Genomic DNA, 25,210 nt, shown 5'->3' with positions numbered 1-25,210 from the left:
GAGGAATTTTCCGCAAGGACTTTATCAGAAATGTAGATAAGTGTTTAGGCACAGGGAAGTTTTTAATACAAAAAAATTAATATAAAAACCTGAAGTTAGTATATATTAATAACAAATGGCTAAGTAAATTATGATGTCAGTGCAGTGTTACCATTAAAAATATTTGAGTTCTTGACACTATGAGAGGATGAAAATTGAAGATTAAAAACATTTTAGTGGTGTTAACTTGTTTTTAAAATGTCAAAATGTTTACCATGGTTTACTGGATAATAAGATGGAATTTTTTTAATCCATCCTATTTTTTATACATACCAAATTTTCCTCAGTGATTATATAATCAGAAAAAAGTAAGGTTCAGCTTTTGAGGAAGTTAAAATTTTTATTTTTGTTTGTTGATGTTTAATGTGTTTTGGCAGACAGGCTCATGGAGAAAAATAATAAATTCTTAATATTTCCTAAATTCTACAGTTTCCTTTAAAATTTTTTCAAAGGATAAATTATATTTCATATTCAGTTCAAACTATGGGAATAAGTGAATGCCCCGTAGTTGGTTTCAAGTAGACCCATATGTATTATCACATCTTTGTCTATTTCAGCATTGTGAATATTTGAATTACCCTAAGTAATGATGGTTTTTATTCTAATTTACACTGTGGACTTGTTTCCACTTAAAAAGATACTTTAATTTACATTTGTGTTGTGTTATGTTTAGAATCAGAAGAAAGAAATGACTGGCAAATTCCTGTTAGTCTATAAAGCCAGACTGCTGAAGTGCTCTAACTTTTATAAGCTGTGAAACCTTTAACAAGTTGTTTAATCTCTCTCTGCCTTAGCTTGGTCTTTAGTGAAATGAGGATCATAGTATCTGTCTCACAGAGTGAGGCTCAGTGAATTAATACATGCAAAATGCTTTAAACAGTGCTTGTCATATAGTAAGGGAGCAATATAAGCCATATATACATATATCTATCTGTCTATATATATATAAAGCTATATATAATTATCGAGGCTTTCCTGGTGACTCAGATGGCAAAGAATCTGATGCAGTGCAAGAGACCTGGGTTCGATCCCAGAGTCAGCAAGATCCCCTGGAGAACGGAATGGCAACCCATTCCAGCATTCTTGCCTGGAGAATTCCGTGGACAGAGGAGTGTGGCGGGCTACAGTCCATGTAGTCGCAAAGAGTCGGAGACAACTGAGCAACTAACACGTCTCACTTTTCTTTTCGTGTATAATTATTAACTGTTATGTAGTATTTGGAAATACAGGCTCCCTGGGAGATTGCAGTCCTGCAATCTTATAAAAAAATTAATCTTATTTAGAAATAGGATTAATGGTCATTTAACGGTATAAGGCAAAATGTGGCTTTGGTCCTTCTGATCAGTCTAATTTAATCATTAGTATCAGTGGTGAAAAGAAACATTTAGTATGTGAATACCACTTGTGCAGTTTATTCATAAAACAAGAGATATGGAAGAGTAGCTAACCACATTCAGTAGAACTTCCCTTTCCTGCGAGTAGACTGGATGTCCTCCTCTGGGTGCATAATTTCCCTGTTCATGTGTGCTGTTCTGTTGTTGCCCTTTCCATTTCCATCATAACTTCTAGGTGTCTGTGTCCCACCCCCACCCCCGGATCAAAGTGTTTTGTCAGAAGTTGCTCTGTGTACTTAGCCTGGCTTCTGGCACAGTGCCTTGCACACTCAGTTTTGTCAGAGAAATTGTGACTTAAGTTATGCAGTTATTAAGTAGCGGAGCTGGAATTTGAACTTGAATTGGTCCGGTGTGCCAGTTATCATGGTGCTAACCCGAGAGTCATTAATTTCAAACACTCCCCGAATATTTATTCTTTCAAAGTGATGATTTTTACCTCAACCTTTCTTGTCTTCATTGCAGGGAAGTATGGCCACAGCTGCCTTACCAGAGAGCGGGTCTTCCCTGGCCTTGAGAGCCCTGGGGTGGGGCTCACTTTATGCCTGGTGTGGGGTCGGTGTGATCAGCTTCGCCGTCTGGAAGGCTTTAGGAGTGCACAGTGTAAGTAACTACAGCCCTATAGTTGGTATCTGGAATGTTGATTCCATTTTGTCCTGCATAAATCTTCTGGATTTTCAAATTTGTATATAGTTTATTTACTGTCTGGGGAAGTGATGACAGAGCATTGACTGAGTTCTCGCTGATAACTAGGCAGCTGGTCATTACTAGTAAATCATATAAATAATTTAAATGTTTGAAGGTGGTAAAACTTCAAATATAATTAAAGTAATGACTAATTCATAGCAAATGGTCGTTCTGTATAAATTGGTGAGAGCTACTTGTTCTGGAAAATTATTTAATTTGGAATAGTTTTCTATGCTGTTTGACATCCATATTTATAAACATCATTGTAAAATAGTTAAAGCTTTTAAAATTGCTATTTCAATTATTAATGTGTTTACACATTATTGGAAAAAGACTTAGTGCCTGTATGTGTGTAATTTATACTCCAAGCTGAAGAGCTGTGCATTCAGAATAATGAGAAGTTCTGTGGACCATGCTCTTTGTAACAGGTGAGAGTTGGTAATGGTTTAGAATGGGTGGCCGCAGTAGAGTTGATGAAAAGCAGTTCCAGATAAATCACTGTTTCAAAGGTAGGGGCAATAAGGATTTGTTACAAATTGAATGTCGGAGGTGAAAGTCAAGTCAAGGGTGTCTCCAGGGTTTGGTCTGAGCAACTAGGAAATGGACAGGACCAGTGTGAATGGAACAGATATTAGGGGATCATGTGAGGAGCTCAGTCTGGGGCTTGTGAGTTTTGAGAGAGCTTTTAGATAGCCACGGGCCAGGTGAAGAGTCAAGTAAGCGGTTAGATATAGACATGTGGAATTCAGGGGAGAGGTCAAGGTGAAGGTATTAAGTGGAGACTCATCAGTATGTGGGTAGTATTGAGTTGGCCAAAAAGTTTGTTGGGGTTTTTCTGTAACATGAGATCAGATGAGCTCACAAAGGCAGTGAATGCTGAGCAGAAAGAGAAAAGGTCTGAGGAAGGAGCTCTTGGGAGTTTCTAAGGTTTAGAGGTTGAGGAATATCACGGAGGTTTCCCTACCAAAGAGGTAGAGAAACCCAGGAGAATGGCGACCTGGATCCAGGTGAAGAAAGGTGGATGCCGGGTACACATCACATTAGATGAGGACTGATCATTTGCTGAACTGGCAACATGGTGTCATTGGTGGATAAAGCCTGAGTGGAGTGGATGCGAAGGAGAACAGAGGAGAGAGATCGGAGGCCGTGTATGGGCAAGTCTTGAGTTTGGCTCTAAAGGGAAAGAAAGAAATGGGATTGTAGCTACGAGGGGGAATAGAATCAAGAGAGTGTTTGTTTTTTAAATTGGTTGAATTAACAGCATGTGTGTGTGCTGATGATAAAGTGAAGTCGCTCAGTCGTGTCTGACTCTCTATGACCCCATGGACTGTAGCCTACCAGGCTCCTCCACCCATGGAATTTTCTAGGCAAGAGTACTGGAGTAGGTTGCCATTTCCTTTTCCATAGGATCTTCCTGACCCAGGGATCGAACCCAGGTCTCCTGTGTTGCGGGTTGACAATAATTTGTGCTGATAAGCGTGGGGAAATTAATGCAAGGGTTGGGGGGGAGTTGTTGGAGTAACAGGTGTTATTATTAAATCGTCCACATTTGGTTTAATCATAACTACATAGGCATTAGTGTACTTTTCACTTAAAACATACTGATAGACAAACAGATGTTGCTTTTTTCCTAGTCTAATGTTTATATTTAAAGTAACTGCCCAATAGTCATTGTAACAATAAAATAGGGATTGACTGAAAAAGTTAGAGAACTTGTGACTGAAGATTTTTTGATGATTTTTAGACACCTCAGTTTTCCTTTTGAGAAATATAAAATCTCTTCATTTCAGGCATTGTACCAGACATTTTAGACATAGCAGATTATTTAATCTTTGCAATAACTATGAAGCAGGTATTAATATCCCCCATGTTATAAATGAGGAAGTAGGGACTCAGGTCAGTCACTTGCTCGAGATCACGCAGCTTGTAATTGACAGAGTCAAGATTTGAAGGCAAGTCTCATGGTCTGCAGAACCTAGACTATTTCCAATTTTACCTCCCTTAGCTAAGATGGGCAATAAAGGAGTAGGTCGAAGGGGCCAGGCAGGGGGACAGAGGGAGCGAACTTGGTTTTGATTGTGGCGTGATCCACAGTCTTGATAACTTGACAGATTTTACTGGGTATCTTCAATGTGAACCTCATCTCTTAACATTATCGTTGACCGCAGACTGGTATAGGACGGGCCATTATTTTCTCCTATAATATGGGAGCCGTTATTTGAGAACAAATGGAAAAGATTGGGAGAAAATATGTCTGGTGATAATATGTGAATGAATTATGGGCGTGTGGGTGAATTTCTTATTTTACTTTTCTTTGTAACTCTTAAACATGTATTGCTTTAGTAGTAATACTGCTTTTAAAAAATAGTCCTACGTTTTATTTTTATTAATTTATGCTGACTATAAAGCACAACTGCTGGGGAGTTCACAAAACCTCCTTGACCACATGTGAACTCTGCTTGGGGGGGCATGCAAATAAGAGTAAAGTTATTAAGTTTTTGATTTCTATAAAAATGGCAGTCTGTTAGCACATCACATTGAGTGCATGGAATTGATAATGTTTCTAGAGTTCAATAATGTAGGTCATAAATCAAGTAGTGAAGTTTTAAGGTATTTAAAAATATGAACAGTCTGATTTAGAAGAGTCATGATGAATCAATCCAGATTTTCATAGACCAACAAAATTAGGCTCTACATTATATGCTTGAGAACTTGGGCTTTATGGACTAGGCTGTGCAATTTTTTTTTAAAATTAATTATTTTACCATGGCTGATTCATGTCAATGTATGGCAAAAACCACTACAATAATGTAAAGTAATTAGCCTCCAACTAATAAAAATAAATGGAAAAAAAATTAATTATTTTAATTGGAGGCTAATTACTTTACAATATTGTGGTGGTTTTTGCCATACATTCACGTGAATCAGCCACAGGTGTACATGTGCCCCCCAACTGTGCTATTTTAGTTTCTAGAATGTGAACTTTTTGTTTTATGGCACTGATAAGAGATTATTACCTAAATAAAATATCTGAGGGGCAGAATTCTTTTTGATTGGCACTTTTGCCATGTCTGAGAAGTCTCACAGAAAAATGAACCCACTGGTAATTTTTTAGGATACATCTCTTAAAAGCCATGGTGTTTATTAATTTGTTTATTCAAAAGACAGATGTGGGCCTTCCCTGAGCTAAGACAGAGCTCCCCGGTAGACAGTATGGGTGATTTTCCAAGGAAATTCTTGTTAGATGACTCTGCTCTGAGGCTTATGGAGAGCAATGTGGTATATTCCAGTTCTGCATTTAGAGTTTTGATGATAACTGTGAGGTTGCCCTGATTCCAGTGATGAACTTTTATTACTATTTACTTCCTCTTACTAGGAAATATCATTCTTTTGTGAGGAAGGAAAAGTTTTAGTCAAAAAATGTTGAGCAAAAATGGTCCCAGCCTTTGCATTCACTGAGTATTGAGATGGTCATTCTAGATAAACACATGTAAATCAGAATCAGTTCCTGCTTCAGATAGTTAAATTGTAAATAAATCTCTGGTATAAACCAGTTCCCTCAAAAAGGGTGCCCTCTAGTGGCTGACCTGGAGCAGCGCGCCTTCCCTGTTTTAATTCACAGCTCCATCTGCTGGCCTAAAAGGGACCATGTTGAAAATGCTTAAAGCAAAGCTTTTTTTTTTTTTAATTTTTCTTTACTTACGTTTATGTTTGGCTGTGCTGGGTCTCGGTTGCTGCGAGGGCCTTTCTCTCGCTTCGGTGAGCGGTGCTGCTCTCTGGTTGTGGTGCGCTGCCTTCCCAGCACAGAGGCTTTTCACTGCGGTGGCTTCTCGAGTCGGGGCACGGGCTCTAGGACAGGCAAACCTCAGTAGTTGCGGCACGTGGACTCGGTGGTTTGGGCCCGTGGGCTCAATAATTGTGGCTCACGGGCTTAGTTGGTCCACGGCCTGTGGGATCTTCCTGGGTCTGGGGTCCAAAGGGGCGTCTCCTGCATTGGCAGGTGGATTCTTTACCACTGAGTGCCCAGGGAAGCCCTAAAGCAAAGCTCTTCAGTTTCTTAGAAATATTTTGGATTTACTCGTTGTTTATTCAGAGTTAGTATAGGATTTCATTTCACATGGAACATGTTTAATATATCAGATATAAAGAAAAAATTTTAATTTACACAATGGTAGATCATTTAAGAAGAGATTCCAAAAAAAGGAGAGAGCTGGTGGAAGCTCTCTTGTCAGCCATCTGAAGCAAATCAGGGTGCCCAGGGTTTAAAGTGGGACCCCTGCCTGCCTTTGAGTCAGAATTAGTGCATGTCCAGCCTGGCGTCACCACACCATCTCCACCCTGCTCACCAGCTGTGGGCATGGCCTGATCGCTCAGAATGGGCTCATCAATTACTTTGAATTATGGTATTTTATCATGTGATTATTTTATCACAGCCACTGAACTGTGAAAAGAATGAACATTTAGTATGGGTTCATGTTAAGTTTAGAGACTGACTTATGGAGATTAAATGCTTTTCAGGCAGTAAGGGCATTAGTGATACTAACTGGTGACCCATCAATTGTCAAAAGAAAAACCATGCCACCTACAATTATTTAAATGTTAACTTTTTTACCTTTTATTGTTTATAGTCAGTATAGACTGAGAGGTTGAGCATATTTATGGTCAGACTGTCTTAGGTCTTTTTTTTCCTTCCCTTTGAAGAAAAAGCATTAGGTGTATAAAAAATTCCTGATTAATATGATTGGAATCATTATAGCTTTTCATGCCTAATGGACCTGTACATTTGTTTGAGGTGAGGTTATCTCAAAATACTGGTCAGAATCACCCACTGCTAACATTTACTGTAGTTTGTATAGAATATATTCATGGTACTTGGTATAGTTAAAATTTACAAGTCATTTACAGTTGTCTTCACAGGAGCTAAAACTTTGATAGTAATAAAACCATGAATGGAAACATTTTCATTTATTGTGAAATACTTTAAGTTGTCCCAATATTTTAATTTAAAAATCAACTTATAAATGGAGTTTTGTTGTATTTTTTTTTAAACCATGAAATAAAAGGTATTTGTTTTTATTTATATATATTGGTATTTAAAGAAAAATATTTAGGACCTATCTTTTTTTGAACAAAGATGGTTTTGTGTTTTGTAAAAAAATATGTACACATTGCTTAAAAAGTCAATGTAGAAAAGTTAAAAAATCACCAGAAATCTCTGAGTTGTAATCACTTATTATAGTAGAAACATCCATTTAGACCTTGTATGGGCATATTCATGTAATTGTAAAATGTTTTTTATTGTACTACTCTAAAACTTTTTTTCACTGAATAGTCATGGGAACATCTTTGCATAGTAGAGTATATAAGTCTCCATTACTTTTAATGGCTCTGTGGTGCTCAGTTGTAAGTTATAATTTACTTAATCAGCCAGCAGCACTTAGACTGTAATCAAACAACGTAGTGAACCTCTGTAGGCATACATCTTTTTGTACTGTGTTTGTCAAGAAATGTGTTCTAAAGACAAGATGTTATTGTTGAATCAAAGTGTATTTTTTAAAAAATGTTTTTGATATCTGTTGTTAAATGTCCCCCCAGAAAAATGTATAAAATTTAGAAGATATCAACAATGTATACAAGTTTCCTAGCATCCTTGCCATTAGTGGCTTTTGTTACTCTGAAATTTTTGCCAGTCTGACATACGGAAAATGTCTTCCTTTACCTGGCTCTCTGAAGACCTGCTGCTGTACAGATTTATGGGAATAATCTGTGATTGGAGTCATGCATACTCTACAGCCCCAGTCTTGCCTCCTCATTTAATATAGGTTGCTTTTTTCTCAAAAGCCCAGACCTCTTTTTCTTAAAAAAACTAAAAGTTAAACATGTTAAAACATACATATTTTAAACATTTCTCTAAAAATTGTCGTTTGACTTTTCCTGTTCTAAGTGAAAGTGAAAATCGCTCAGTCGTGTCCAACTCTTTGCAACCCCATGGATTATTACAGTCCATGGAATTCTCCAGGCCAGAATACTGGAGTGGGTAGCCTTTCCCTTCTCCAGGGGATCTTCCCAACCCAGGGATCAAACCCAGGTCTCCCGCACTGCAGGCGGATTCTTTACCAGTTGAGCCACCAGGGAAGCCCAAGAATACTGGAGTGGGTAGCCTATCCCTTCTCCAGGGGATCTTCCCGACCCAGAAATTGAACCGGGGTCTCCTGCATTGCAGGCAGATTCTTTACCAACTGAGCTATTAGGGAAGCTCTTTCCTGTTCTAAGGAAGATCTTATTTAAAAATTCTTTTCCATTATGGCTTATTACAGGATATTGAATGTAGTTCTCTGTGCTCGACGGCAGGACCTTGTTTATCCGTTCTCTATATATTAGTTTGCACCAAATTCCCACGCCGGCCCTCCCTGCCCCCTGCAACTGCAAGTCGGCTCCCTTTGTCTGTTTTTGTAGATAAGTTCATGTGTGTCATAGTTTAGAGTCCACATATAAGTGATATCCTTTGGTATTTGTTTTTCTCTTTCTGACTTCCTTCACTTAGTATTAATATGATAACCTCTAGGTCTATCCATGTTGTTGCAAATGGCGTTATTTCACTCTTTCTTATGGCTGAGTAATAGTCCACTGTACATGTATACACCATGTCTTTATGCATTCATCTGCTGATGGATGTTTAGGTTGTTTCCATGTCTTGGTTGTAAATAGTGCTGTTGTGAATATAGGGGTGCATGTCTCTTTCTGAGTTACAGTTTTCTGTTAATATGTTCCCAGGAGTGGGATTACTGGATCGTAATGGCAACTCTGTTTTTTATTTTTTTGAGGACCCTCCATACTGTTCTCCATAGTGGCTGGACCAATTTACATCACCACCAGCAGTGTGGGAGAGTTCCCTTTTCTCCACACGCTCTCCAGCATTTGTTATTTGTAGACTTTTAGGTGATGGCCATTCTGACTGGTGTGAGGTGGTACCTCATTGTAGTTTTAATTTGCATTTCTTTAGTAATGAGCGGTGTTGAGCATCTTTGCACGTGCCTGTCGGTCATCTGAATGTATTCTAAGAAAGATCTTTTACAGGAAGGAATATTACACCTCATCTCTGGGACAATATTGGACATGCTCTAATAAAGCTTATTTTTTCCAGTCTCTTTTTGGTAGCTGTTGCTAGGAATGCTTTTATATTAATATTTGGGCCCACTTCTTAATTACCTTATGACCAACTTGAGGGCTTTTGCTAGTTACAGTCAAATCTCTTGACTTTTTGCTAATTTCAGTTTTTACCAACATTCTGGTATATCTCGTCTTAAGTGCATTTATTATGTTTACTCATTTCAAATGAAAGCAGCATTGTAGGCTGAATGCTCAAGCGCCATATGTAAAATAAAACTAAGGGAAAGCTTTAGAGTTTTCCCCTTCTAAGATATCTAAGAAGGAAGCAGACTTCATGCTATATACTATTCATTGGTTTAAGTCAAAGATTAAAAACAAATCTGAGTCTCCTGGCAAATTGTTTCATGGTAGCCACTTCTGAGTGGTCTGCAGGGGAAGTCCGAAAAGAGGCTGAAACATTTTTCTACATCCTCGCCTAATCTTGTTTCATTGCTTCCAGAGATTTCTGCCAGCTTCTGCCTCCAGGAAGAGAGGAGGAGAGCTCCTCCACTCCAGTAAGAGAGCTTCAGTTTCTTATTCTGATCACTGCCTGTCAGCAGCCCCAGCCTGGCTTACTCTTCCTGATGGTACCTCCTTGACCGCTCAGAACACGTCATCATGACCTTGCAGAAATGTCTCCATCTGTCAAGCTCTCGGGCCTTCAAACAGCTTAAGCGTTGAGGCCTGGTTTTCCTGGAATCATTTTTAAATTAATTGAGAGTGGCACTGTGCACCGGTTGAACTCAGGTCCGAGGTGACAAGAACATCTCTGTCCCCCTCACTTCCCGATCCAGTGCGGCTCTGACGGGCTTGGCCTCCTGGTGGTGAGAGGCACTCTGTGAAGGTGGAGAAGCACTTTGGTGACAGGGAGACCCAGTCAAAGGGGCTTGTTCAGCTTAAAATGGGAGATAATGACTGATGTACTTACTTTCTTCTTTTTCTTTTTTAAAGCTAAGGGAGGAGGGAAGAAGGGATTCAGCTGTCTTGGCATATTGCCAAGATTCCTCTTCAAAAACCCACCACTTTCCTTTTATAAGTAAAATAGGGCCCCCAGCATTTTATACAATAAGAATGTGCAACAGTTACCAGGAGAGATAAGCTCTGCCATAGAAGCATTCTTGTTCCCAGGCCTGACACAAATCAGGCCTAATTACCTCAAGAATGTTCTCAGTCTTAACGCCATTGGAGGGGTGGTAGCCTTGATTTCACGTGTTTTCTTTTCCTTTGTCCTTACTTTCTTACATTGAGCATAGAAAATTGGGCTCACGTGAGCTGATCTCTAGCCAGAGCATTGTAGAGTGAAGACCTGAGAGCGCAGGCTTTCCCCTTAAGCTTTCTTCTCAAAGGTACCTACTCCTGATTGCTGTGCTGTGTTCAGTCACGTCTGCCTCTCGGCGACCCCATGGGCTGTAGCCCACCAGGCTCTGTCCATGGTATTCTCCAGGCAGGAATACGGGAGTGGGTTGCCATTTCCTACTCCAGCCTATTACTGGTTAGTCACTTACAAATATCTAAAACTATGGAAAAAAAAAAAAATACATCAATTGGGCTTCCCTGGTGGCTCAGACGGTAAAGAATCTGCCTGCGATGCAGGAGACCTGGGTTTGATCCCTGGGTCGGGGAGATCCCCTGGAGAAGGAAATGGCAACCCACTCCAGTATTCTTGCCTGGAAAATGCCATGGACAGAGAGGAGCCTGGCGGGCTACAGTCTGTGAGGTCACAAAGAGTCGGACACAACTGAGCAACTAACACTTTCACTTTCAGTTCATCAATCAGAATATGAAATATTCTCTCTAGTTTTCCTGACTGAAATACTTCTAACAATTTTAAGAAATCTTATTTCAAACATGCTGTATGTTTTTCCACAATGCAAATCGTGCTGAACATAACTTCACTTTTTCTTGATGACTTGGATATATCAGTTATTATCTGCTTCTGTGCTAAGAGGTGCTGGGCTTTCATAGCTTTTATTCTTTTTGTACCTTTTCATGATCCTGCTTTGGCTGTTGTTTTTCGCTTCCCCCCATCCTGTTTAGTTTCCTCCTTTGCCCTTGTATTTTCTTCATGGTTCTGTTCATTCCAGTGGCTTCCTCCACATACAGACAACTGCCAGGACCGCATCTCCAACCGGACCCCTGAACTCTTAGCTCATGGGTGCATTTGACTGGAGGGAAATTGACTGATGCTTGGACATCCCCCTGGGGTCATGTGTGGTTCCACTTGAACTGTCATTTACTTCCCACTTCACCCCCCAGCCTACTCCCAGCGTCACTCATGGTGAATGGCAGCAGCATGCATCATCCAGCAGTGCTGCCTAGACCGAAAAGGGGGATTTTATTCATGACCACACTCTCCCCCTCAGTCTGATGTGTCACCAAGTCTTGCCGCTACTGCACCCCCACAGCCCCTGTGGCTGGGGCACCTTCCTGCCCCATGTGTTATCACAGCTAACATCAGTTCTTCCTGCCTCCCACCTGGCCCTGCCACAGTCTTTCTCCACTCGCGGCTAGGACATGCTGGGCTTCGTCTTCCCCACACCTGCCTGCAGCCGCACCATGGGTACGGTGGGCCTTTGACGTGCCTGTGAGACCCAAGAGATGCTGCTGCCAAAGCCCCACCCCCACGAGGGCATTCGACCTCCTCCCACCCGCCTCTGCCTAAGGACCTCACTCCCGTAACTATCCCCAGCCTTTGCTGATCAACGGCTTCCCTCTGCTGCAGTGTGTAGAGACGGGCTGTAGTCTCTCCCACCTCTAGGAGTCTTCTCCTCCGGCTACCAGCCCACTTGCTTGCTTCCTGTCATAGAAGAGATTTCCTGAAAGAGTTGCTGACCCCTGTCGCACTTCCTCCCCCTTTTGTGCTCAGTCCAGCCTCCTCCCGCACCCGTGAGACTGCTGGTGTCGGGGCTCCAGGGCCCCGCGTGCTGCTGGGGCCAGGTCTTGTCCTTATTCTTGTTACTTGATCTCTCAGCGACTCTTGACACAAGTGAGCCTTCTCCCCTCCATGGAACACTGTCTCTTGGCTTCTGCCCCTTTCACTTCGCCATTTGTGAGTGTCTCCTTTGCCAGCTCCTCCCCTGAAGGGTTGGCGTGTATGGTGGCTTCATACTTGGATGCCTGTTCTCCATCTGAACTCACTCCTTGGTGCTGGTGATTAAAAACCGTCTACAGCTGACAATATCCACGTATATAGTTTCAGCCTGACCTTCAGATTTGCCTTGAAACTGCACGTGCTCCGTCTCTTGTGTCTCATGGCATGTCAGAGCCCCAGGTCCTGACCAGAGCTCTTGGGCTTCCTCACCTCCCCAGCTTGCTCCTGCCTCAGTCTCTCCCATTTCAGTGAGTGTCACTCTCATCCCCGCAGTTGTTCAAGCCAAAAACCCAGCAGAGAATCATCTTAGATTTCTCATTTCCCCTCTTTCCCTTCATCTAAACCATGAGCGCTTGTTAGCTCTGCTGCTAAACACAGCCCGGCTCTTTCATCTCTCTCCATCTCCATTTGTCTCTTGCCTGCTGTATTGAAACGGTTTCTTATCTAGTATCTCAGCTTCACTTTCCTTAGAATTTCTTCCCACACAGATATGTTTTAAATGTAAGTCAAATCATGTCACTCCTTTATCTGGAAACCCTTTAGCATCTCCCGTTGAGGAAGTCTCATAGGATGTAGCCCCACCAACCTCGCTGACCTCACCTGAACCCCCACAAGACCCCTCCCATCCCCCACACTCACCTGGCTCTGTGCTGCCTTGTTCCCCCAGCACACCAGCCTTATTTCTGCACAGAGCCTTTCTAGCTCTGCCCAGGATCCTCCTTCCCTGGGTCTTTGCATGGCTGGTTCCACATTGCCATCCAGGGTTTCAGCCCAGATTTATTTCCCCTCCTCAGAGATGCTTCTCCAGACTATCTAATTAATTGTCCAAATGCAAGAGCCTCTTCACTTCCTCCACTCAGTTCCTCTCTGGTGTTACCCGATTTTCTTTTCTTCATAATGCTTGTTGCAAAATGAAGTTACACTAACCACTTAAAAATTGTATCTGTCTTTGGGAAAAGAGCCTAAATTCTAAGAGGGTGGCGCCCTCATTCCCCCTGTTCCCTGCTGTGTCCTCGGCACCCATCAGAGCCTCGCCCGGAGGAGGTGCTCCGGGGGTGAAATCTGATCACACCGCCGTGTGGCTTCAGTGGCTCCCTCTTCCCTTGAGAGTACGTTCCAGGTTCCCTGACATGGTTTATGAGTCCCTCTCTGACCCGGCCTCTGCTTATTCTTTAACTGGTTGATTCTCAGCTGGGGGTGGGGGAGATGTGGGTGGCAGTTTTGCTGCTTCCCACCCCTAGCCGCGAGAGGGAGCTGGCAGTGTTTGGAGGTCCTTTCGGCTATCATAACTGCAGGGGAGCATCTAATGGATGGAGGTCTGTGGTGGTTTAATTGCAAAGTCCTGTCCAACTCTTGGGACCCCATGGACTCTACCCGCCAGGCTTCTCTGTCCATGGGATTTCTCAGGCGAGAATACTGGAGTGGGGTGCTATTTCCTCTTCCAGGGGATCTTCTCAACCCAGGGATCGAACCCCCGTCTTCTGCATTGCTGCTGCTGCTAAACATCCCACAGTGCAGAGGACAGGCCACAAACAATAGTCTGAAGTGTCAGCAGTGCCACAGTTGAGAGTCTAGCTGTTCCTCTTATCCTTTGTCATGGTCAGAGGTCTGCGCCCGCTGAAAGGTCATATTCTTTCTAGCCACAGAGCCTTGTCCTTGCTAATCGCCCACCTGGAACACACTTCCCCTCTTTACTGTTCCCAGCTGCTGTTGACCCTGTTTATTGCCTTGATGGAGGCAAATTAAGCTTTAACCTTTACAATGTGAAATTAAATCTGTTTTGGCAGTTTGGAGTTTTATATAAAGATAACTTAAGTTTCTACCTCAAATTGAAAGTAACTTCCATACACAAACATTCTTGTGTCTTTTTTTTTTTTTTTTGATGGGTAAAGCTATTGTTATGAGGACTACAGTATTATATGTATTTGTCCAATTGCAGGGAATAAATGGCTGAATTAGTAAAACAGCCCCTATGCAGTTAGTTTAATTTTTTGACCATAGGCTCTTTCTCACTTTTTAGATATGATTTAGTATGTTTAAACACATATTAATGAATTTTAATGTCTTTGTGCCGTGTTTTCATGTTTTCCTTTTTAATGATTAATATGAGCAGCTTGCCAGTTGATGTTAACAGTATTTGAATACCATAAGTAGGAAGTTGGTCCCTGGGTTGCTTTTTGAATTGACATTCTACCTTTGTTCTACTCACGGGACAGAGCTTTGTGGCCCTGCTTTTGTCCTTCCCCGAGCAGTCCCACTATTGCTGATGAAAGAAAATACTTTCAGGTTCTATGTGTTGTAAAGACCCCCACATGAGGATTACAAAGTTAGATAGAGTGTGTATTTATGAGCAATAGAATCACAGCCCACTAATTTTTAAAAAACTACAATTTGCATGTTACAATTTTTTAAATCACAAGATTTTAAAAAATAATTGTGTTTATATAATGCTCTGCTTGCATGCTGGTGCGTTTGTAGCTTGTAATATTAACAGAATCGTCATTGCATCTTTTTTTTTTTTCAAATCCATTTGTGCATGGATTATTTTTTTTTAAAACTTTCCACAGAACAAAATATTTTAAATAACTTCAAAGGATAAAAATATTCCTTCTGCCATTGCATATTTATTTTACTGTGTTTCTAGCACTGTAACTTTTTAAATTTTATGTTCTAACTTGCTAAAGGTAGATACTAGTTTTGAAAGGGATTAAGAAATCTTTTAGTTTACTCATAGATTTATCTGAAACTTACTGTATCAACCTTGCTAAAAAACCCCAAATAGGCACCATTTTCCTTACCCCTTTATTAAAAACTCCACACCAGTGGATTCTCCAGCCCTGCCTTTCCATCTCATTCTCACCTGTTAGCCCCCAGAGCCTTACTTGACTCAGTTCTGTAGTTATTTCCTCATTCTTTCCTACCATGAACAGTGACTGAATCCCTGTTCATGTACCAAGCTCTGTGCTAGAGGATAAAGATATGCTGTTAAATAAAAGGTGTTCCCTTTGGAGTGACAATTTCATAAGTAATTACGTTTGTGTGTGATAAATCCTGTAATGGAGAGAGGTACACAGTGGTGGCAGATTTTTTTAAAGTTACTTCTCCTTGGGAGACTGTAGAAGACTTAGGAGAGGGTAGAATGTTTGAACTGGATTCCTAGAGAGAAAAGGGGCATTGAGAGCTAGGGATGAAAGTCCAGGTGACTTAGTTTACAACATTCTTGGAGCAGCTGCTCGCTGGTCATCTTTATTTCCTGCTTCCTCCCTCCTAAGTGCTGTAACCAATAGTATTATGGCATAATCCTGCCATCAGCTGTAATATTAAAGTGAATTTGGAATAGATAATTTGAGTTAGATTTTCCATTCAAAAGGAATAATGAGCCACCTAAGATAGAAGATCATTAGGGAGCTGGCTAACTGTAGCTGCCTTTCTCCATTTTGGGGGAGTCCTAAGTCATCTCTTCATCTTTTTTAGTTCTTTCCTTCTTATCTCAAGACTTATTATAAATAAAAAGCTGCTTCATTTGAGATACTTTATAGAGTGTTATTTTTTTCAAAATTGATTTAGTTGTGGCTGAGGGGAAAAACTGAAGAGGCAGCTGTCATAGTGATTGTATTTCTGCAGAGGTTCAAACTCTAGGAAGAAAATTAATACAGAAAGAAGCCATCTAACTAAGTCTTTATGTCCTTGAATTTCATCCTCAAGAACACTTATAAGGAAAATGACTGGTGAAAGGAGTCATTTTAGGAAGAAGGTGGGAGCAGGCATCAGGTTAAAACATTTCAAGCTGTGACTCAGATAAAAGAAACAGTAGGTATCGGAAGTTGGTGTTTTAAGAGGATCCCTCTAAGATGTCAGCCATTAAATGAATATCATTTAAAGGATTCCACTTTTTGATTTGACAAATGGTTACCATATATCTGACCACCAGGGTGAAGAGGATTCATATATGTGGTTACCATTCTGTGTATCATGGAGCGCGTGCCATACTATCTGAATGGGGTGCCAGCAGGTCATCCTGAAACAGGGTGCTGGAGCTTTGCGAATGACCACACCTTTCTCTCCCCTCACCAACTCTTGTGCTTGCTGTTCCTCTCTTCCTGGACTGCCGCTCAGTGCCACGAAGAGTGAGAATAGCTTTTCAAGTCTGAATATAAAATATTCATTTTGTCAAGATTTAGTATTCTAAAATGGAATATATGTATATATACATACACAAGACACAGAATTTTTGTACATATACATGGGTTTTTTCCTGTGAGGAGGCTGCATATCCACATCACAGAGTACTAACCACTATACGCTCACGGCAAGGCTGCGTATCCAGGAGCTCCACTTGTTGTTGCTGGGTAGTTGCTCAGTGTGTCCAGCTCTTCTGTGACCCCATGGACCGCGACCCGCCAGGCTCCTCTGTCCATGGGGTTCCCCAGGCAAAGAATACTCGAGTGGGTTGCCATTTCCTTCTCCAGAGTCTTCCCGGCCCAGGGATTGAACCCACGTCTCCTGCTTGGCAGGTGGATTCTACCACTGAGCCACCAGGGAAGCCCAAGCGCTCCATTAGGGGAGGGCATACCGCTTTCTTAGATGAGGGGGCAGCTTTGAGAAATCATTACACGGTCAACTTCTGTTAATACAAGTGAGGAGAAAGTACCATTATTTTTATTTGGACTTACATAGTTTATTGGGTTTAAGGGTGTGTGTGTGTATACAAATATATGTACATTATTTCATCAAATGTAAATTTTTTATTTTGTTAGAAATTTGAAAGGAAGTTCATAAGACTGACCAGAGCTATGCAGAGGAATGTAAGATATACTGATGCCATGTTGTACTAACTACTTTAATCAGCAATTTGATTTCTGCGTGGGTCAAAGTTTGCCATTTTAAAGATATTTAAGATATATCATCATCATCTTTTTACTTGAGAAGTCATTTGTGATCAGGACTCTTGACCAGGAGGGTTCCTTTTCATGAGAGATAAGTAACCCTGCGAGTTCTTACTGTTTGGCTCACAGTGGGCTCCTTCCCTCTGTCGTCAGGACCCTGCGACTCCCCCACAGTTACGGTCCTGATTGGCATAAAGACAGTGGAAGTCTTTCCAAATAGAAGGTTCTTGAAACGGGTACAACGGGAAACAGAAGGCCTGTTTTTCCCGCAAATGCAGGAAAATCGTGCAGGAGGCCATTGGGAGACAAAGGATTCGCACCTGATTATTCTTGGCAGGAATATCGTTAAGAACATTTAACCGTATTTTCATGTGTACTTAATGGAAATATTTTTATTGGCATACGTCGTAAAAACGAAATCAGTAATATCAAGGATCTGAGTCGGCCCATTATACATACTAAGTATTGGAGAGAATTAGCGGGTTTCTAAAACTTTTTAACTCCAGAATTCATTTGATAGAAGTAGCTTCCCCTTTTGATACTTTGTTGAGGCCCTTTAGAGGGCACGCGCGCTGAGCCCGCCTTGCGCAGCCGCAGTAGCGGGCTGGAGGGGGTGCTGCGAGGCCCCGGCCTTGCGCAGCCGCAGTAGCGGGCTGGAGGGGTGTCGCGAGGCCGGCCTTGCGCAGCCGCAGTGAGGGCTGAGAACCGGCCAACGGTCAGTCTCCTTTCGAGCTTCTAACGGTGCTTGCTGCTTTCTGCCTTCACCTCTGAAGTGAATAGCCATGAGCTGGACTGTGGGAATCCTGCGGGCCAGCCAGAGAGCGGGCACTGTGAGGGCGAATTTCCTGTGCCCGGGAATGGCCCTAAGCCCCCGCCCGCTGGCAGCCATCCCCCTCGGGGGCGCCTGGGCCGTGGCCCCCACATCCAAGATGGCGACGGTCAAGTGTGAGCTGATGAAGAATTTCTCTTCAGAGGAGCCTGTTCGCAACAGTAAGATCTCCATCGTAGGAACTGGATCGGTTGGCATGGCCTGTGCTATCAGCATCCTATTAAAAGGCTTGAGCGATGAACTCGCCCTGGTGGATGTTGATGAAGGCCGACTGAAGGGTGAGACAATGGATCTTCAGCATGGCAGCCCTTTCGTGAAAATGCCAAACATTGTTTCCAGCAGAGATTACCATGTCACTGCGAACTCCAGCCTCGTGATTATCACGGCAGGTGCACGCCAGGAAAAAGGAGAAACACGCCTTAATTTAGTCCAGCGAAATGTGGCCATCTTTAAGTTAATGATGTCCAGTATCGTTCAGTACAGTCCATGCTGCAAACTGATTGTGGTTTCCAATCCGGTGGATATCTTAACGTACGTAGCGTGGAAGTTGAGTGCCTTTCCCCAAAACCGTGTTATTGGAAGTGGTTGTAATCTGGACACTGCCCGTTTCCGTTTCTTGATTGGGCAAAGGCTTAGTATCCATTCTGAAAGCTGTCACGGGTGGATCCTTGGAGAGCATGGGGACTCAAGTGTTCCTGTGTGGAGTGGAGTGAACATCGCCGGTGTCCCGCTGAAGGAACTGAACTTAGATATAGGAACTGATAAAGATCCCGAGCAGTGGAAAAATGTTCACAGAGATGTGGTTGCTAGTGCCTATGAGATTATTAAAATGAAAGGTTATACTTCTTGGGCCATTGGCCTATCTGTAGCTGACCTAACAGAAAGTATTTTGAAGAATCTTAGGAGAGTGCATCCAGTTTCCACCAGAATTAAGGGTCTCTATGGAATAAATGAAGAAGTATTCCTCAGTGTTCCTTGTATTCTGGGGGAGAGTGGTATTACTGACCTTATAAAAGTAAAGTTGGCCCCCGAAGAAGAGGCTCGTCTGCAGAAGAGTGCAAAAACACTTTGGGATATTCAAAAGGAGCTTAAGTTTTAAAGTTGGTTAAAACTAACTACCATTCTTAAGTTACTGACCAAAGGTAGTGGTTATGGTCTTGTGTATGTCTAGTTTTTGAATAAACTTGAATTCCTAAAATTTGGAGACAGGGGTAGAGTGACTCCCCTATTTAGCACCCCCCCCCTTTTATTTAGCATCCAGATTCTAGGTTATACTTTTTAACAGTTCCTAAGTGACTGCATCAAGTAAGGTGTTTTTGTACCAATGATTTATCAGTCCTTGCTTTATGTGTGTGTGTACGTGTAGAATTGCCAATTGTTCAAAAAAATGTGGGATGCAGGTGTTTGTTGTGTTACAGAAATGCTGATTCTTTTCATTAAGTCCATGTTCATTCTTTTGCTCTGGGTGCATTATACCTATGTTCATTTATGAGTAACTTTCTGTACAGTGTGAAAATAAAACTTACACACAGAAGCTGTTACTGAGCCATCAGTATCTTCATTCCCCTGTGACTATCAGCCAGACTTTAAAAAAAAAAAAAAAGGCATCATAAAATGGGAGTGCAAGCAGGTCCTGTGTGTTCTGTGTTTGTGTATGCTCATGTTATGTGTGCCAGTGAAGTAGGATCATTAGGTAAAATATGAAAATGATTGTGACTTGGTAACTATTATAAAGTATTTCTTTACATGTATTTTATTGGAGTATAGTTGACTTAACAGTGTTTCAGGTGTACAGCAAGGTGATTCAGTTATACATAAATACATATTGTTTTTCAGATTTTCTGTTACAGGTTGTTACAAGATACTATAGTTCCCTGTACTATACAATAAATCTTTGTTGCTTGCTGCATATATCTTTTTAAATTAGAAATCTAGCATTCTAGTCATATTAAGTCAAACAAATGGAGTCAAAATGTCATAAATTTTTTATTATTTAATGCAGTAAAATATAAAGCTTTTAGGAAGAGGCCTGACAGTCATAGGTGGTTCACTTATAAAAATAAAGCCTGATGGAAATAGTTTTAGAACTGCTGCTGAGAACCTGACCTGTTAGCACATTAAATCAAGAAGCATGTTAATAAGTTGTTCTTACTGAGCTGAGTCTTAGCTGCAGGGCATGCCCTGGCCCTAAGACACTCTAGGGTCATCCCTGTTGCTCAGTTTACTGCACATTAACAGAAAGCTTTTGCTTTTGAATTGTGCCCCTGTTGTTAATCATTGTCATAATAATTGACCATTTTTAGTGAGTACTTCAGGGATTGTATTTTTCAGAAAGTTACATGTTCACTTTTTATTCCTAAATCAGTTGACTTTATTACAGATTCCTGACTGTATGGATGTGATACAGTGAAGGCTTAGGAGAAAGATGCTTGTCTGACCTTTACCTAAATAATGGGACTTATAACTTAGAAAACGAGAAGCTTAGCCTTCCTAATGCAAATGAATATTAAATAAATTACATGGTATGTTTCTCATATTTATGTGGGTATCAACAGGCCTAATCAAAAATTGAAACATACCAGCAGCTACTCTCTAAATTAAGCCTAGTCCTGCTTAGTTCAGTTTTACTAAATAGACATGGGACTAGGCTGCTGCTGCTGCTAGGTCGCTTCAGTCGTGTCTGACTCTGTGTGACCCCACAGACGGCAGCCCACCAAGGCTCCCCCGTCCCTGGGATTCTCCAGGCAAGAACACTGGAGTGGGTTGCCATTTCTTTCTCCAATGAATGAAAGTGAAAAGTGAAAGTGAAGTTGCTTAGTTGTGTCCGACTCTTAGTGACCCCATGGACTGCAGCTTACCAGGCTCCTCCATCCATGGGATTTTCCAGGCAAGAGGACTGGAGTGGGGTGCCATTGCCTTCTCCGACATAGGACTATAATCCACCCCCCAAAAAACTGACACTCTACTTAACCAAGCTGATCAGAGCTCCCACACTAGTTCATTGAAAATATCAAAATGTTCTGATTTCCTCGGAAGCCGTGTCATATAATGGGATTAATCAATCTGCTGAGCTCCCTGAAGGTGGGAAGAGTGGTGGTTTGGTTTTTCCAGGTGATTCTAAAACCTATTTAAGCTTAACACCAAGTTTCTCTTCCCCTTTGTCCAACCCTTAAGTTTTTATTCTTCCATGTTTTAGCCAAATTTAACATAATAATGAAGGATATCAGAGCCTGCCTTAGGTCTGTTCTGTGATTTCTCTTCACCAGCTATGTCTGTCAGGATAGGCTGGGTTATATACTACAGTAAAAGAATAATCTCCAACTGTGTGGCTTAGAGGTTTCTTTCTTTCCTAAAATTCACTGGGTTTATGCAACTCTCTAGGGAAACTGTCCTCCACAGGCTGGCTTCATACCTCAAGTTTCTTTCATCTTGAGGCACCACTGCAGCAAACAAGTTTCCGTGATTGCTATGGAAAGGGGAGAGAGGCCCGGAGGCTGGAACACTTGCAATAATATGCTTCACCTTGGAAGTGACACAGATTTCTTTTACTCATATTTCATTAGCCAGAATGAGTCACATAGTTGCCTAACTTCAAAAGGGTAGAGAGGTATTGTCGCTCACTCACTCAGTCGTGTCTGACTCTCTGGGTCCCCAGGGACTGCAGCACGCCAGGCTTCCCTGTCCTTCACCATCTCCCAGAATTTGCTCAAACTCATGTCCATTGAATCAGTGATGCCATCCAGCCAATTCTCATCCTCTGTTGACTCCTTCTCCTGCCCTCAACCTTTCCCAGCATCAGGGTCTCTTCCAATGAGTTGGCTTCTCATCAGGTGGTCACAGTATTGGAGCTTCAGCTTCAGTCCTTCCAATGAATATTCAGGATTGATTTCCTTTAGGATTGACTGGTTTGATCTCCTTGCTCTCCAAGGGACTCCAGCACCATAGTTCAAAAACAACAATTCTTCGGCGCTCAGCCTTCTTTATGGTCCCACTCTCACATCCATAAATGACTACTAGAAAAACCATAGCTTTGATGACAGACCTTTGTCAGCAAATGATGTCTCTGCTTTTTGATATGGTGTCTAGGTTTGTCATAGTTTTTCTTCCAAGGAGCAAGCGTCTTTTAATTTCATGGCTGCAGTCACCATCTGCAGTGATTTTGGAGCCCGCCCAGAAAAATAAAGTCAGCCACTATTTCCTCATCTATTTGCCATGAAGTGATGGGACCAGATGCCATGATCTTAGTTTTTTGAATGTTGAGTTTTAAGCCAGCTTTTTCACTCTCCTCGTTCACTTTCATCACGAGGCTCTTTAGTTCCTCTTCATTTTCTGTCATTAGGGTGGTGTCATCTGCATATCTGAGGTTACTAATATTTCTCCCAGTAATCTTTTCTTTTTTCTCCCAGCAATCTTGATTCCTTTCAGCTTGTGATTCATCCATCCCAGCATTTCAAATGATGTACTCTACATGTACGTTAAATAAGCAGGGTGACAAAATACAGCCTTGACATACTCCTTTCCCAATTTTGAACCAGCCCATTGTTCCATGTCTGGTTCTAACTGTTGCTTCTTGACCTGCATACAGGTTTTTCAGGATGTAGGTAAGGTGATCTGGTATTCCCATCTATTTAAGAATTTTCCATAGTTTGTTGTGATCCACACAGTCAAAGGCTTTAGTGTAATCAGTGAAGCAGAAGTAGATGTTTTTCTGGAATTCTTTGTTTTTTCTATGATCCAATGGATGTTGGCAATTCGATCTGTGGTTCCTCTGCCCTTTTTTTTCTTTTTTAAAAAATGCCACAGGGATTTTTATTATTAACACCAAAAACATTATGTATTGGGGTACAGCCAATTAACAATGTAGTGATAATTTCAGGTGAATGGTGAAGGGACTTAGCCATACATACACATGTATCCAGTCTCCCCCAAACTCCCCTCCCATCCATTTCTCTGGCTTTTTAAATCCAGCTTGTACATCTCAAAGTTCTTAGTTCATGTACTGCTGAAGCCTAGTTTGACGGATTTTGAGCATTACCTTGCTAGCATGTAAAATGAGTGCAATTGTGTGGTAGTTTGAACATTCTTTGGTATTGCCCTTCTTTGGGATTGGAATAAAAACTGACCTCTTCCAGTCCTGTGACCACTGCTGACTATCCCAAATTTGCTGGCATATTGAGTGCAGCACTTTCACAGCATCATCTTTTAGGATTTCAAATAGCTTAGCTGGAATTCCATCACCTCCGCTAGCTTCGTTTGTAGTAATTCTTCCTAAGGCCCGCTTGACTTCACACTTCGTGATGTCTGGCTCTAGGTGAGTGATCATACCATCATGGTTATCTGGGTTATTAAGACCTTTTTTGTACAGTTCTTCTGTGTATTCTTGCCACCTTTTAATCCTTCTGCTTCTGTTAGGTCCATACCATTTCTGTCCTTTATTGTGCCCATCTTTGCATGAAATGTCCCGTTGGTATCTCTGATTTTCTTGAAGAGATCTCTAGTCTTTCCCATTCTGTTGTTTTCCTCTACTTCTTTGCATTGTTCACTTCAGAAGGCTTCATCTCTCCCTTATAGACAGAAGTATTACCCCCTGTATCCAGAAGCAGATGAGTACTGGCTGTCAGTAAACACTGGGATTGGAATAAAAACTGACCTTTCCCAGTCCTGTGGCCACTGCTGAGTTTTCCAAATTTGCTGGCATACTGAGTGCAGCACTTTATCAGCATCATCTTAGCATTCTGAATAACATGGTCACCATTGCAAGATGTACATATTTCAGGCTTTTAAAGTCATTTTTAGGGAAAGTGGGCACATGAGTAGAAGTTGTAGAGGTCTTTCCAGGTCGCAGAACCACAGTGGTTGTGGGGAAAGAGCCTGGATGCCAGTGAGGCAGTTGTACTTACAAATCAGATCACCATAGGTGGGTTAACCTCTCCGACCTCTGGTTTCTCATATATAAAGCGGTGGTCTTCATTTCTGCCACAAAGAATTGTGAAAGCTAAATAAAAGCCTATTGCTTGGTGGGTCTGGCATATAGGTGATCTTAAATGGCAGACATTATTCTTGTTCAGGAAGCATTTACAGTCTTACTCAGTTTTATGAAGAAGCTGAATTTCCAAGTTCCTCAAAATTCCCGTTGGCACTGTAATTACTGATAGATCCAAAGGCTTTCTCATCAGTTGGTCCTATAAAGCTTTCATTATTCTAACCTCAGCACCGAGGCTGGCAGCCATCCTGTACCTGCAAGTGAGAAAATTGACGCTAAATGAGCTATTCAGTGGCAAAGACATTTTAAAACTTGGAGCGCCTAATTCCAGTAGCTATCTATTTATTAGATGCTGTAAGGGTTTTCTCAAATTCATTAAATTGGGGATATAGCCTTAGCTTTTAAGTAATTTTTCAGCACACTATATATAACACCAAAAGTTTTCATGTTGTTCTTTTCCTTGCCAAGACAGACACGGTAAATGTGTAGTAATATCCCATGGTTCACTCCTGGCATACTGGCTAAATCGCCCTTCAAAAAGCTGTTGCAGTGTGAATGTGAGTAGTAACATTATTGGAGACAAAATCTTGAATCTATTCTAAACCTAGAACATCAATCAGAAAATCCATGTTAGTGACACATTACTTGTAATCATTTTCCTATTGTCATAACACTCAGAACTGCTGCCTTAGAGACTGCTCAGTTCAGTTCATTTCAGTCGCTCAGTCATGTCTGAGTCTTTGCAACCCCGTGGACTGCAGCACGCCAGGCCTCCCTGTACATCACCAACTCCTGGAGTTTACTCAAACTCATGTCCATTGAGTCAGTGATGCCATCCAGCCATCCCGTCCTCTGTCGTGCCCTTCTCCTCCTGTCTTCAGTCTCCCAGCATCAGGGTCTTTTTCAGTGAGTCAGTTGTTTACATCAGATGGCCAAAATATTGGGAGTTTCAGCTTCAGCATCAGTCCTTCCAATGAATATTCAGGACTGATCTCCTTTAGGATGGACTGGTTGGATCTCCTTGCAGTCCAAGGGACTCTCAAGAGTCTTCTCCATCACCACAGTTCAAAAGCATCAATTCTTCAGTGCTCAGCTTTCTTTATAGTCCAACTCTCACATCCATACATGACTACTGCCAAAACCATAGATTTGACT

General features: G+C 41.6%; 2 protein-coding genes across 2 annotated transcripts in view; both read left to right on the top strand.

Annotated features, from left to right (window-relative positions):
* The window catches only part of TMEM242 (transmembrane protein 242), a 40,708-nt gene that overhangs the window by 7,710 nt on the left and 7,788 nt on the right, over positions 1–25,210 (top strand). The window contains exon 3 of the mRNA XM_043456964.1: positions 1,896–2,033. Coding sequence (XP_043312899.1) covers positions 1,896–2,033 — 138 coding nt within the window. The remainder of the gene's footprint in view (positions 1–1,895; positions 2,034–25,210) is intronic.
* Positions 10,932–19,606, top strand: LOC122433908 (L-lactate dehydrogenase A-like 6B). Its single transcript, XM_043456963.1, has one exon. The coding sequence runs from the start codon at positions 18,026–18,028 to the stop codon at positions 19,169–19,171; it is 1,146 nt and encodes a 381-aa protein (XP_043312898.1). The 5' UTR covers positions 10,932–18,025; the 3' UTR covers positions 19,172–19,606.

The sequence above is a fragment of the Cervus canadensis genome, chromosome 33 (assembly GCF_019320065.1).
Source record: "Cervus canadensis isolate Bull #8, Minnesota chromosome 33, ASM1932006v1, whole genome shotgun sequence".
In the NCBI taxonomy this organism is placed as follows: Eukaryota; Metazoa; Chordata; class Mammalia; order Artiodactyla; family Cervidae; genus Cervus; species Cervus canadensis.
This window is presented reverse-complemented; position numbering and strand designations above follow the sequence as displayed.

Excerpts from the sequence above, each read along its gene's own strand:
- LOC122433908 (XM_043456963.1), top strand. The coding sequence starts at position 18,026 with ATGAGCTGGACTGTGGGAATCCTGCGGGCCAGCCAGAGAGCGGGCACT.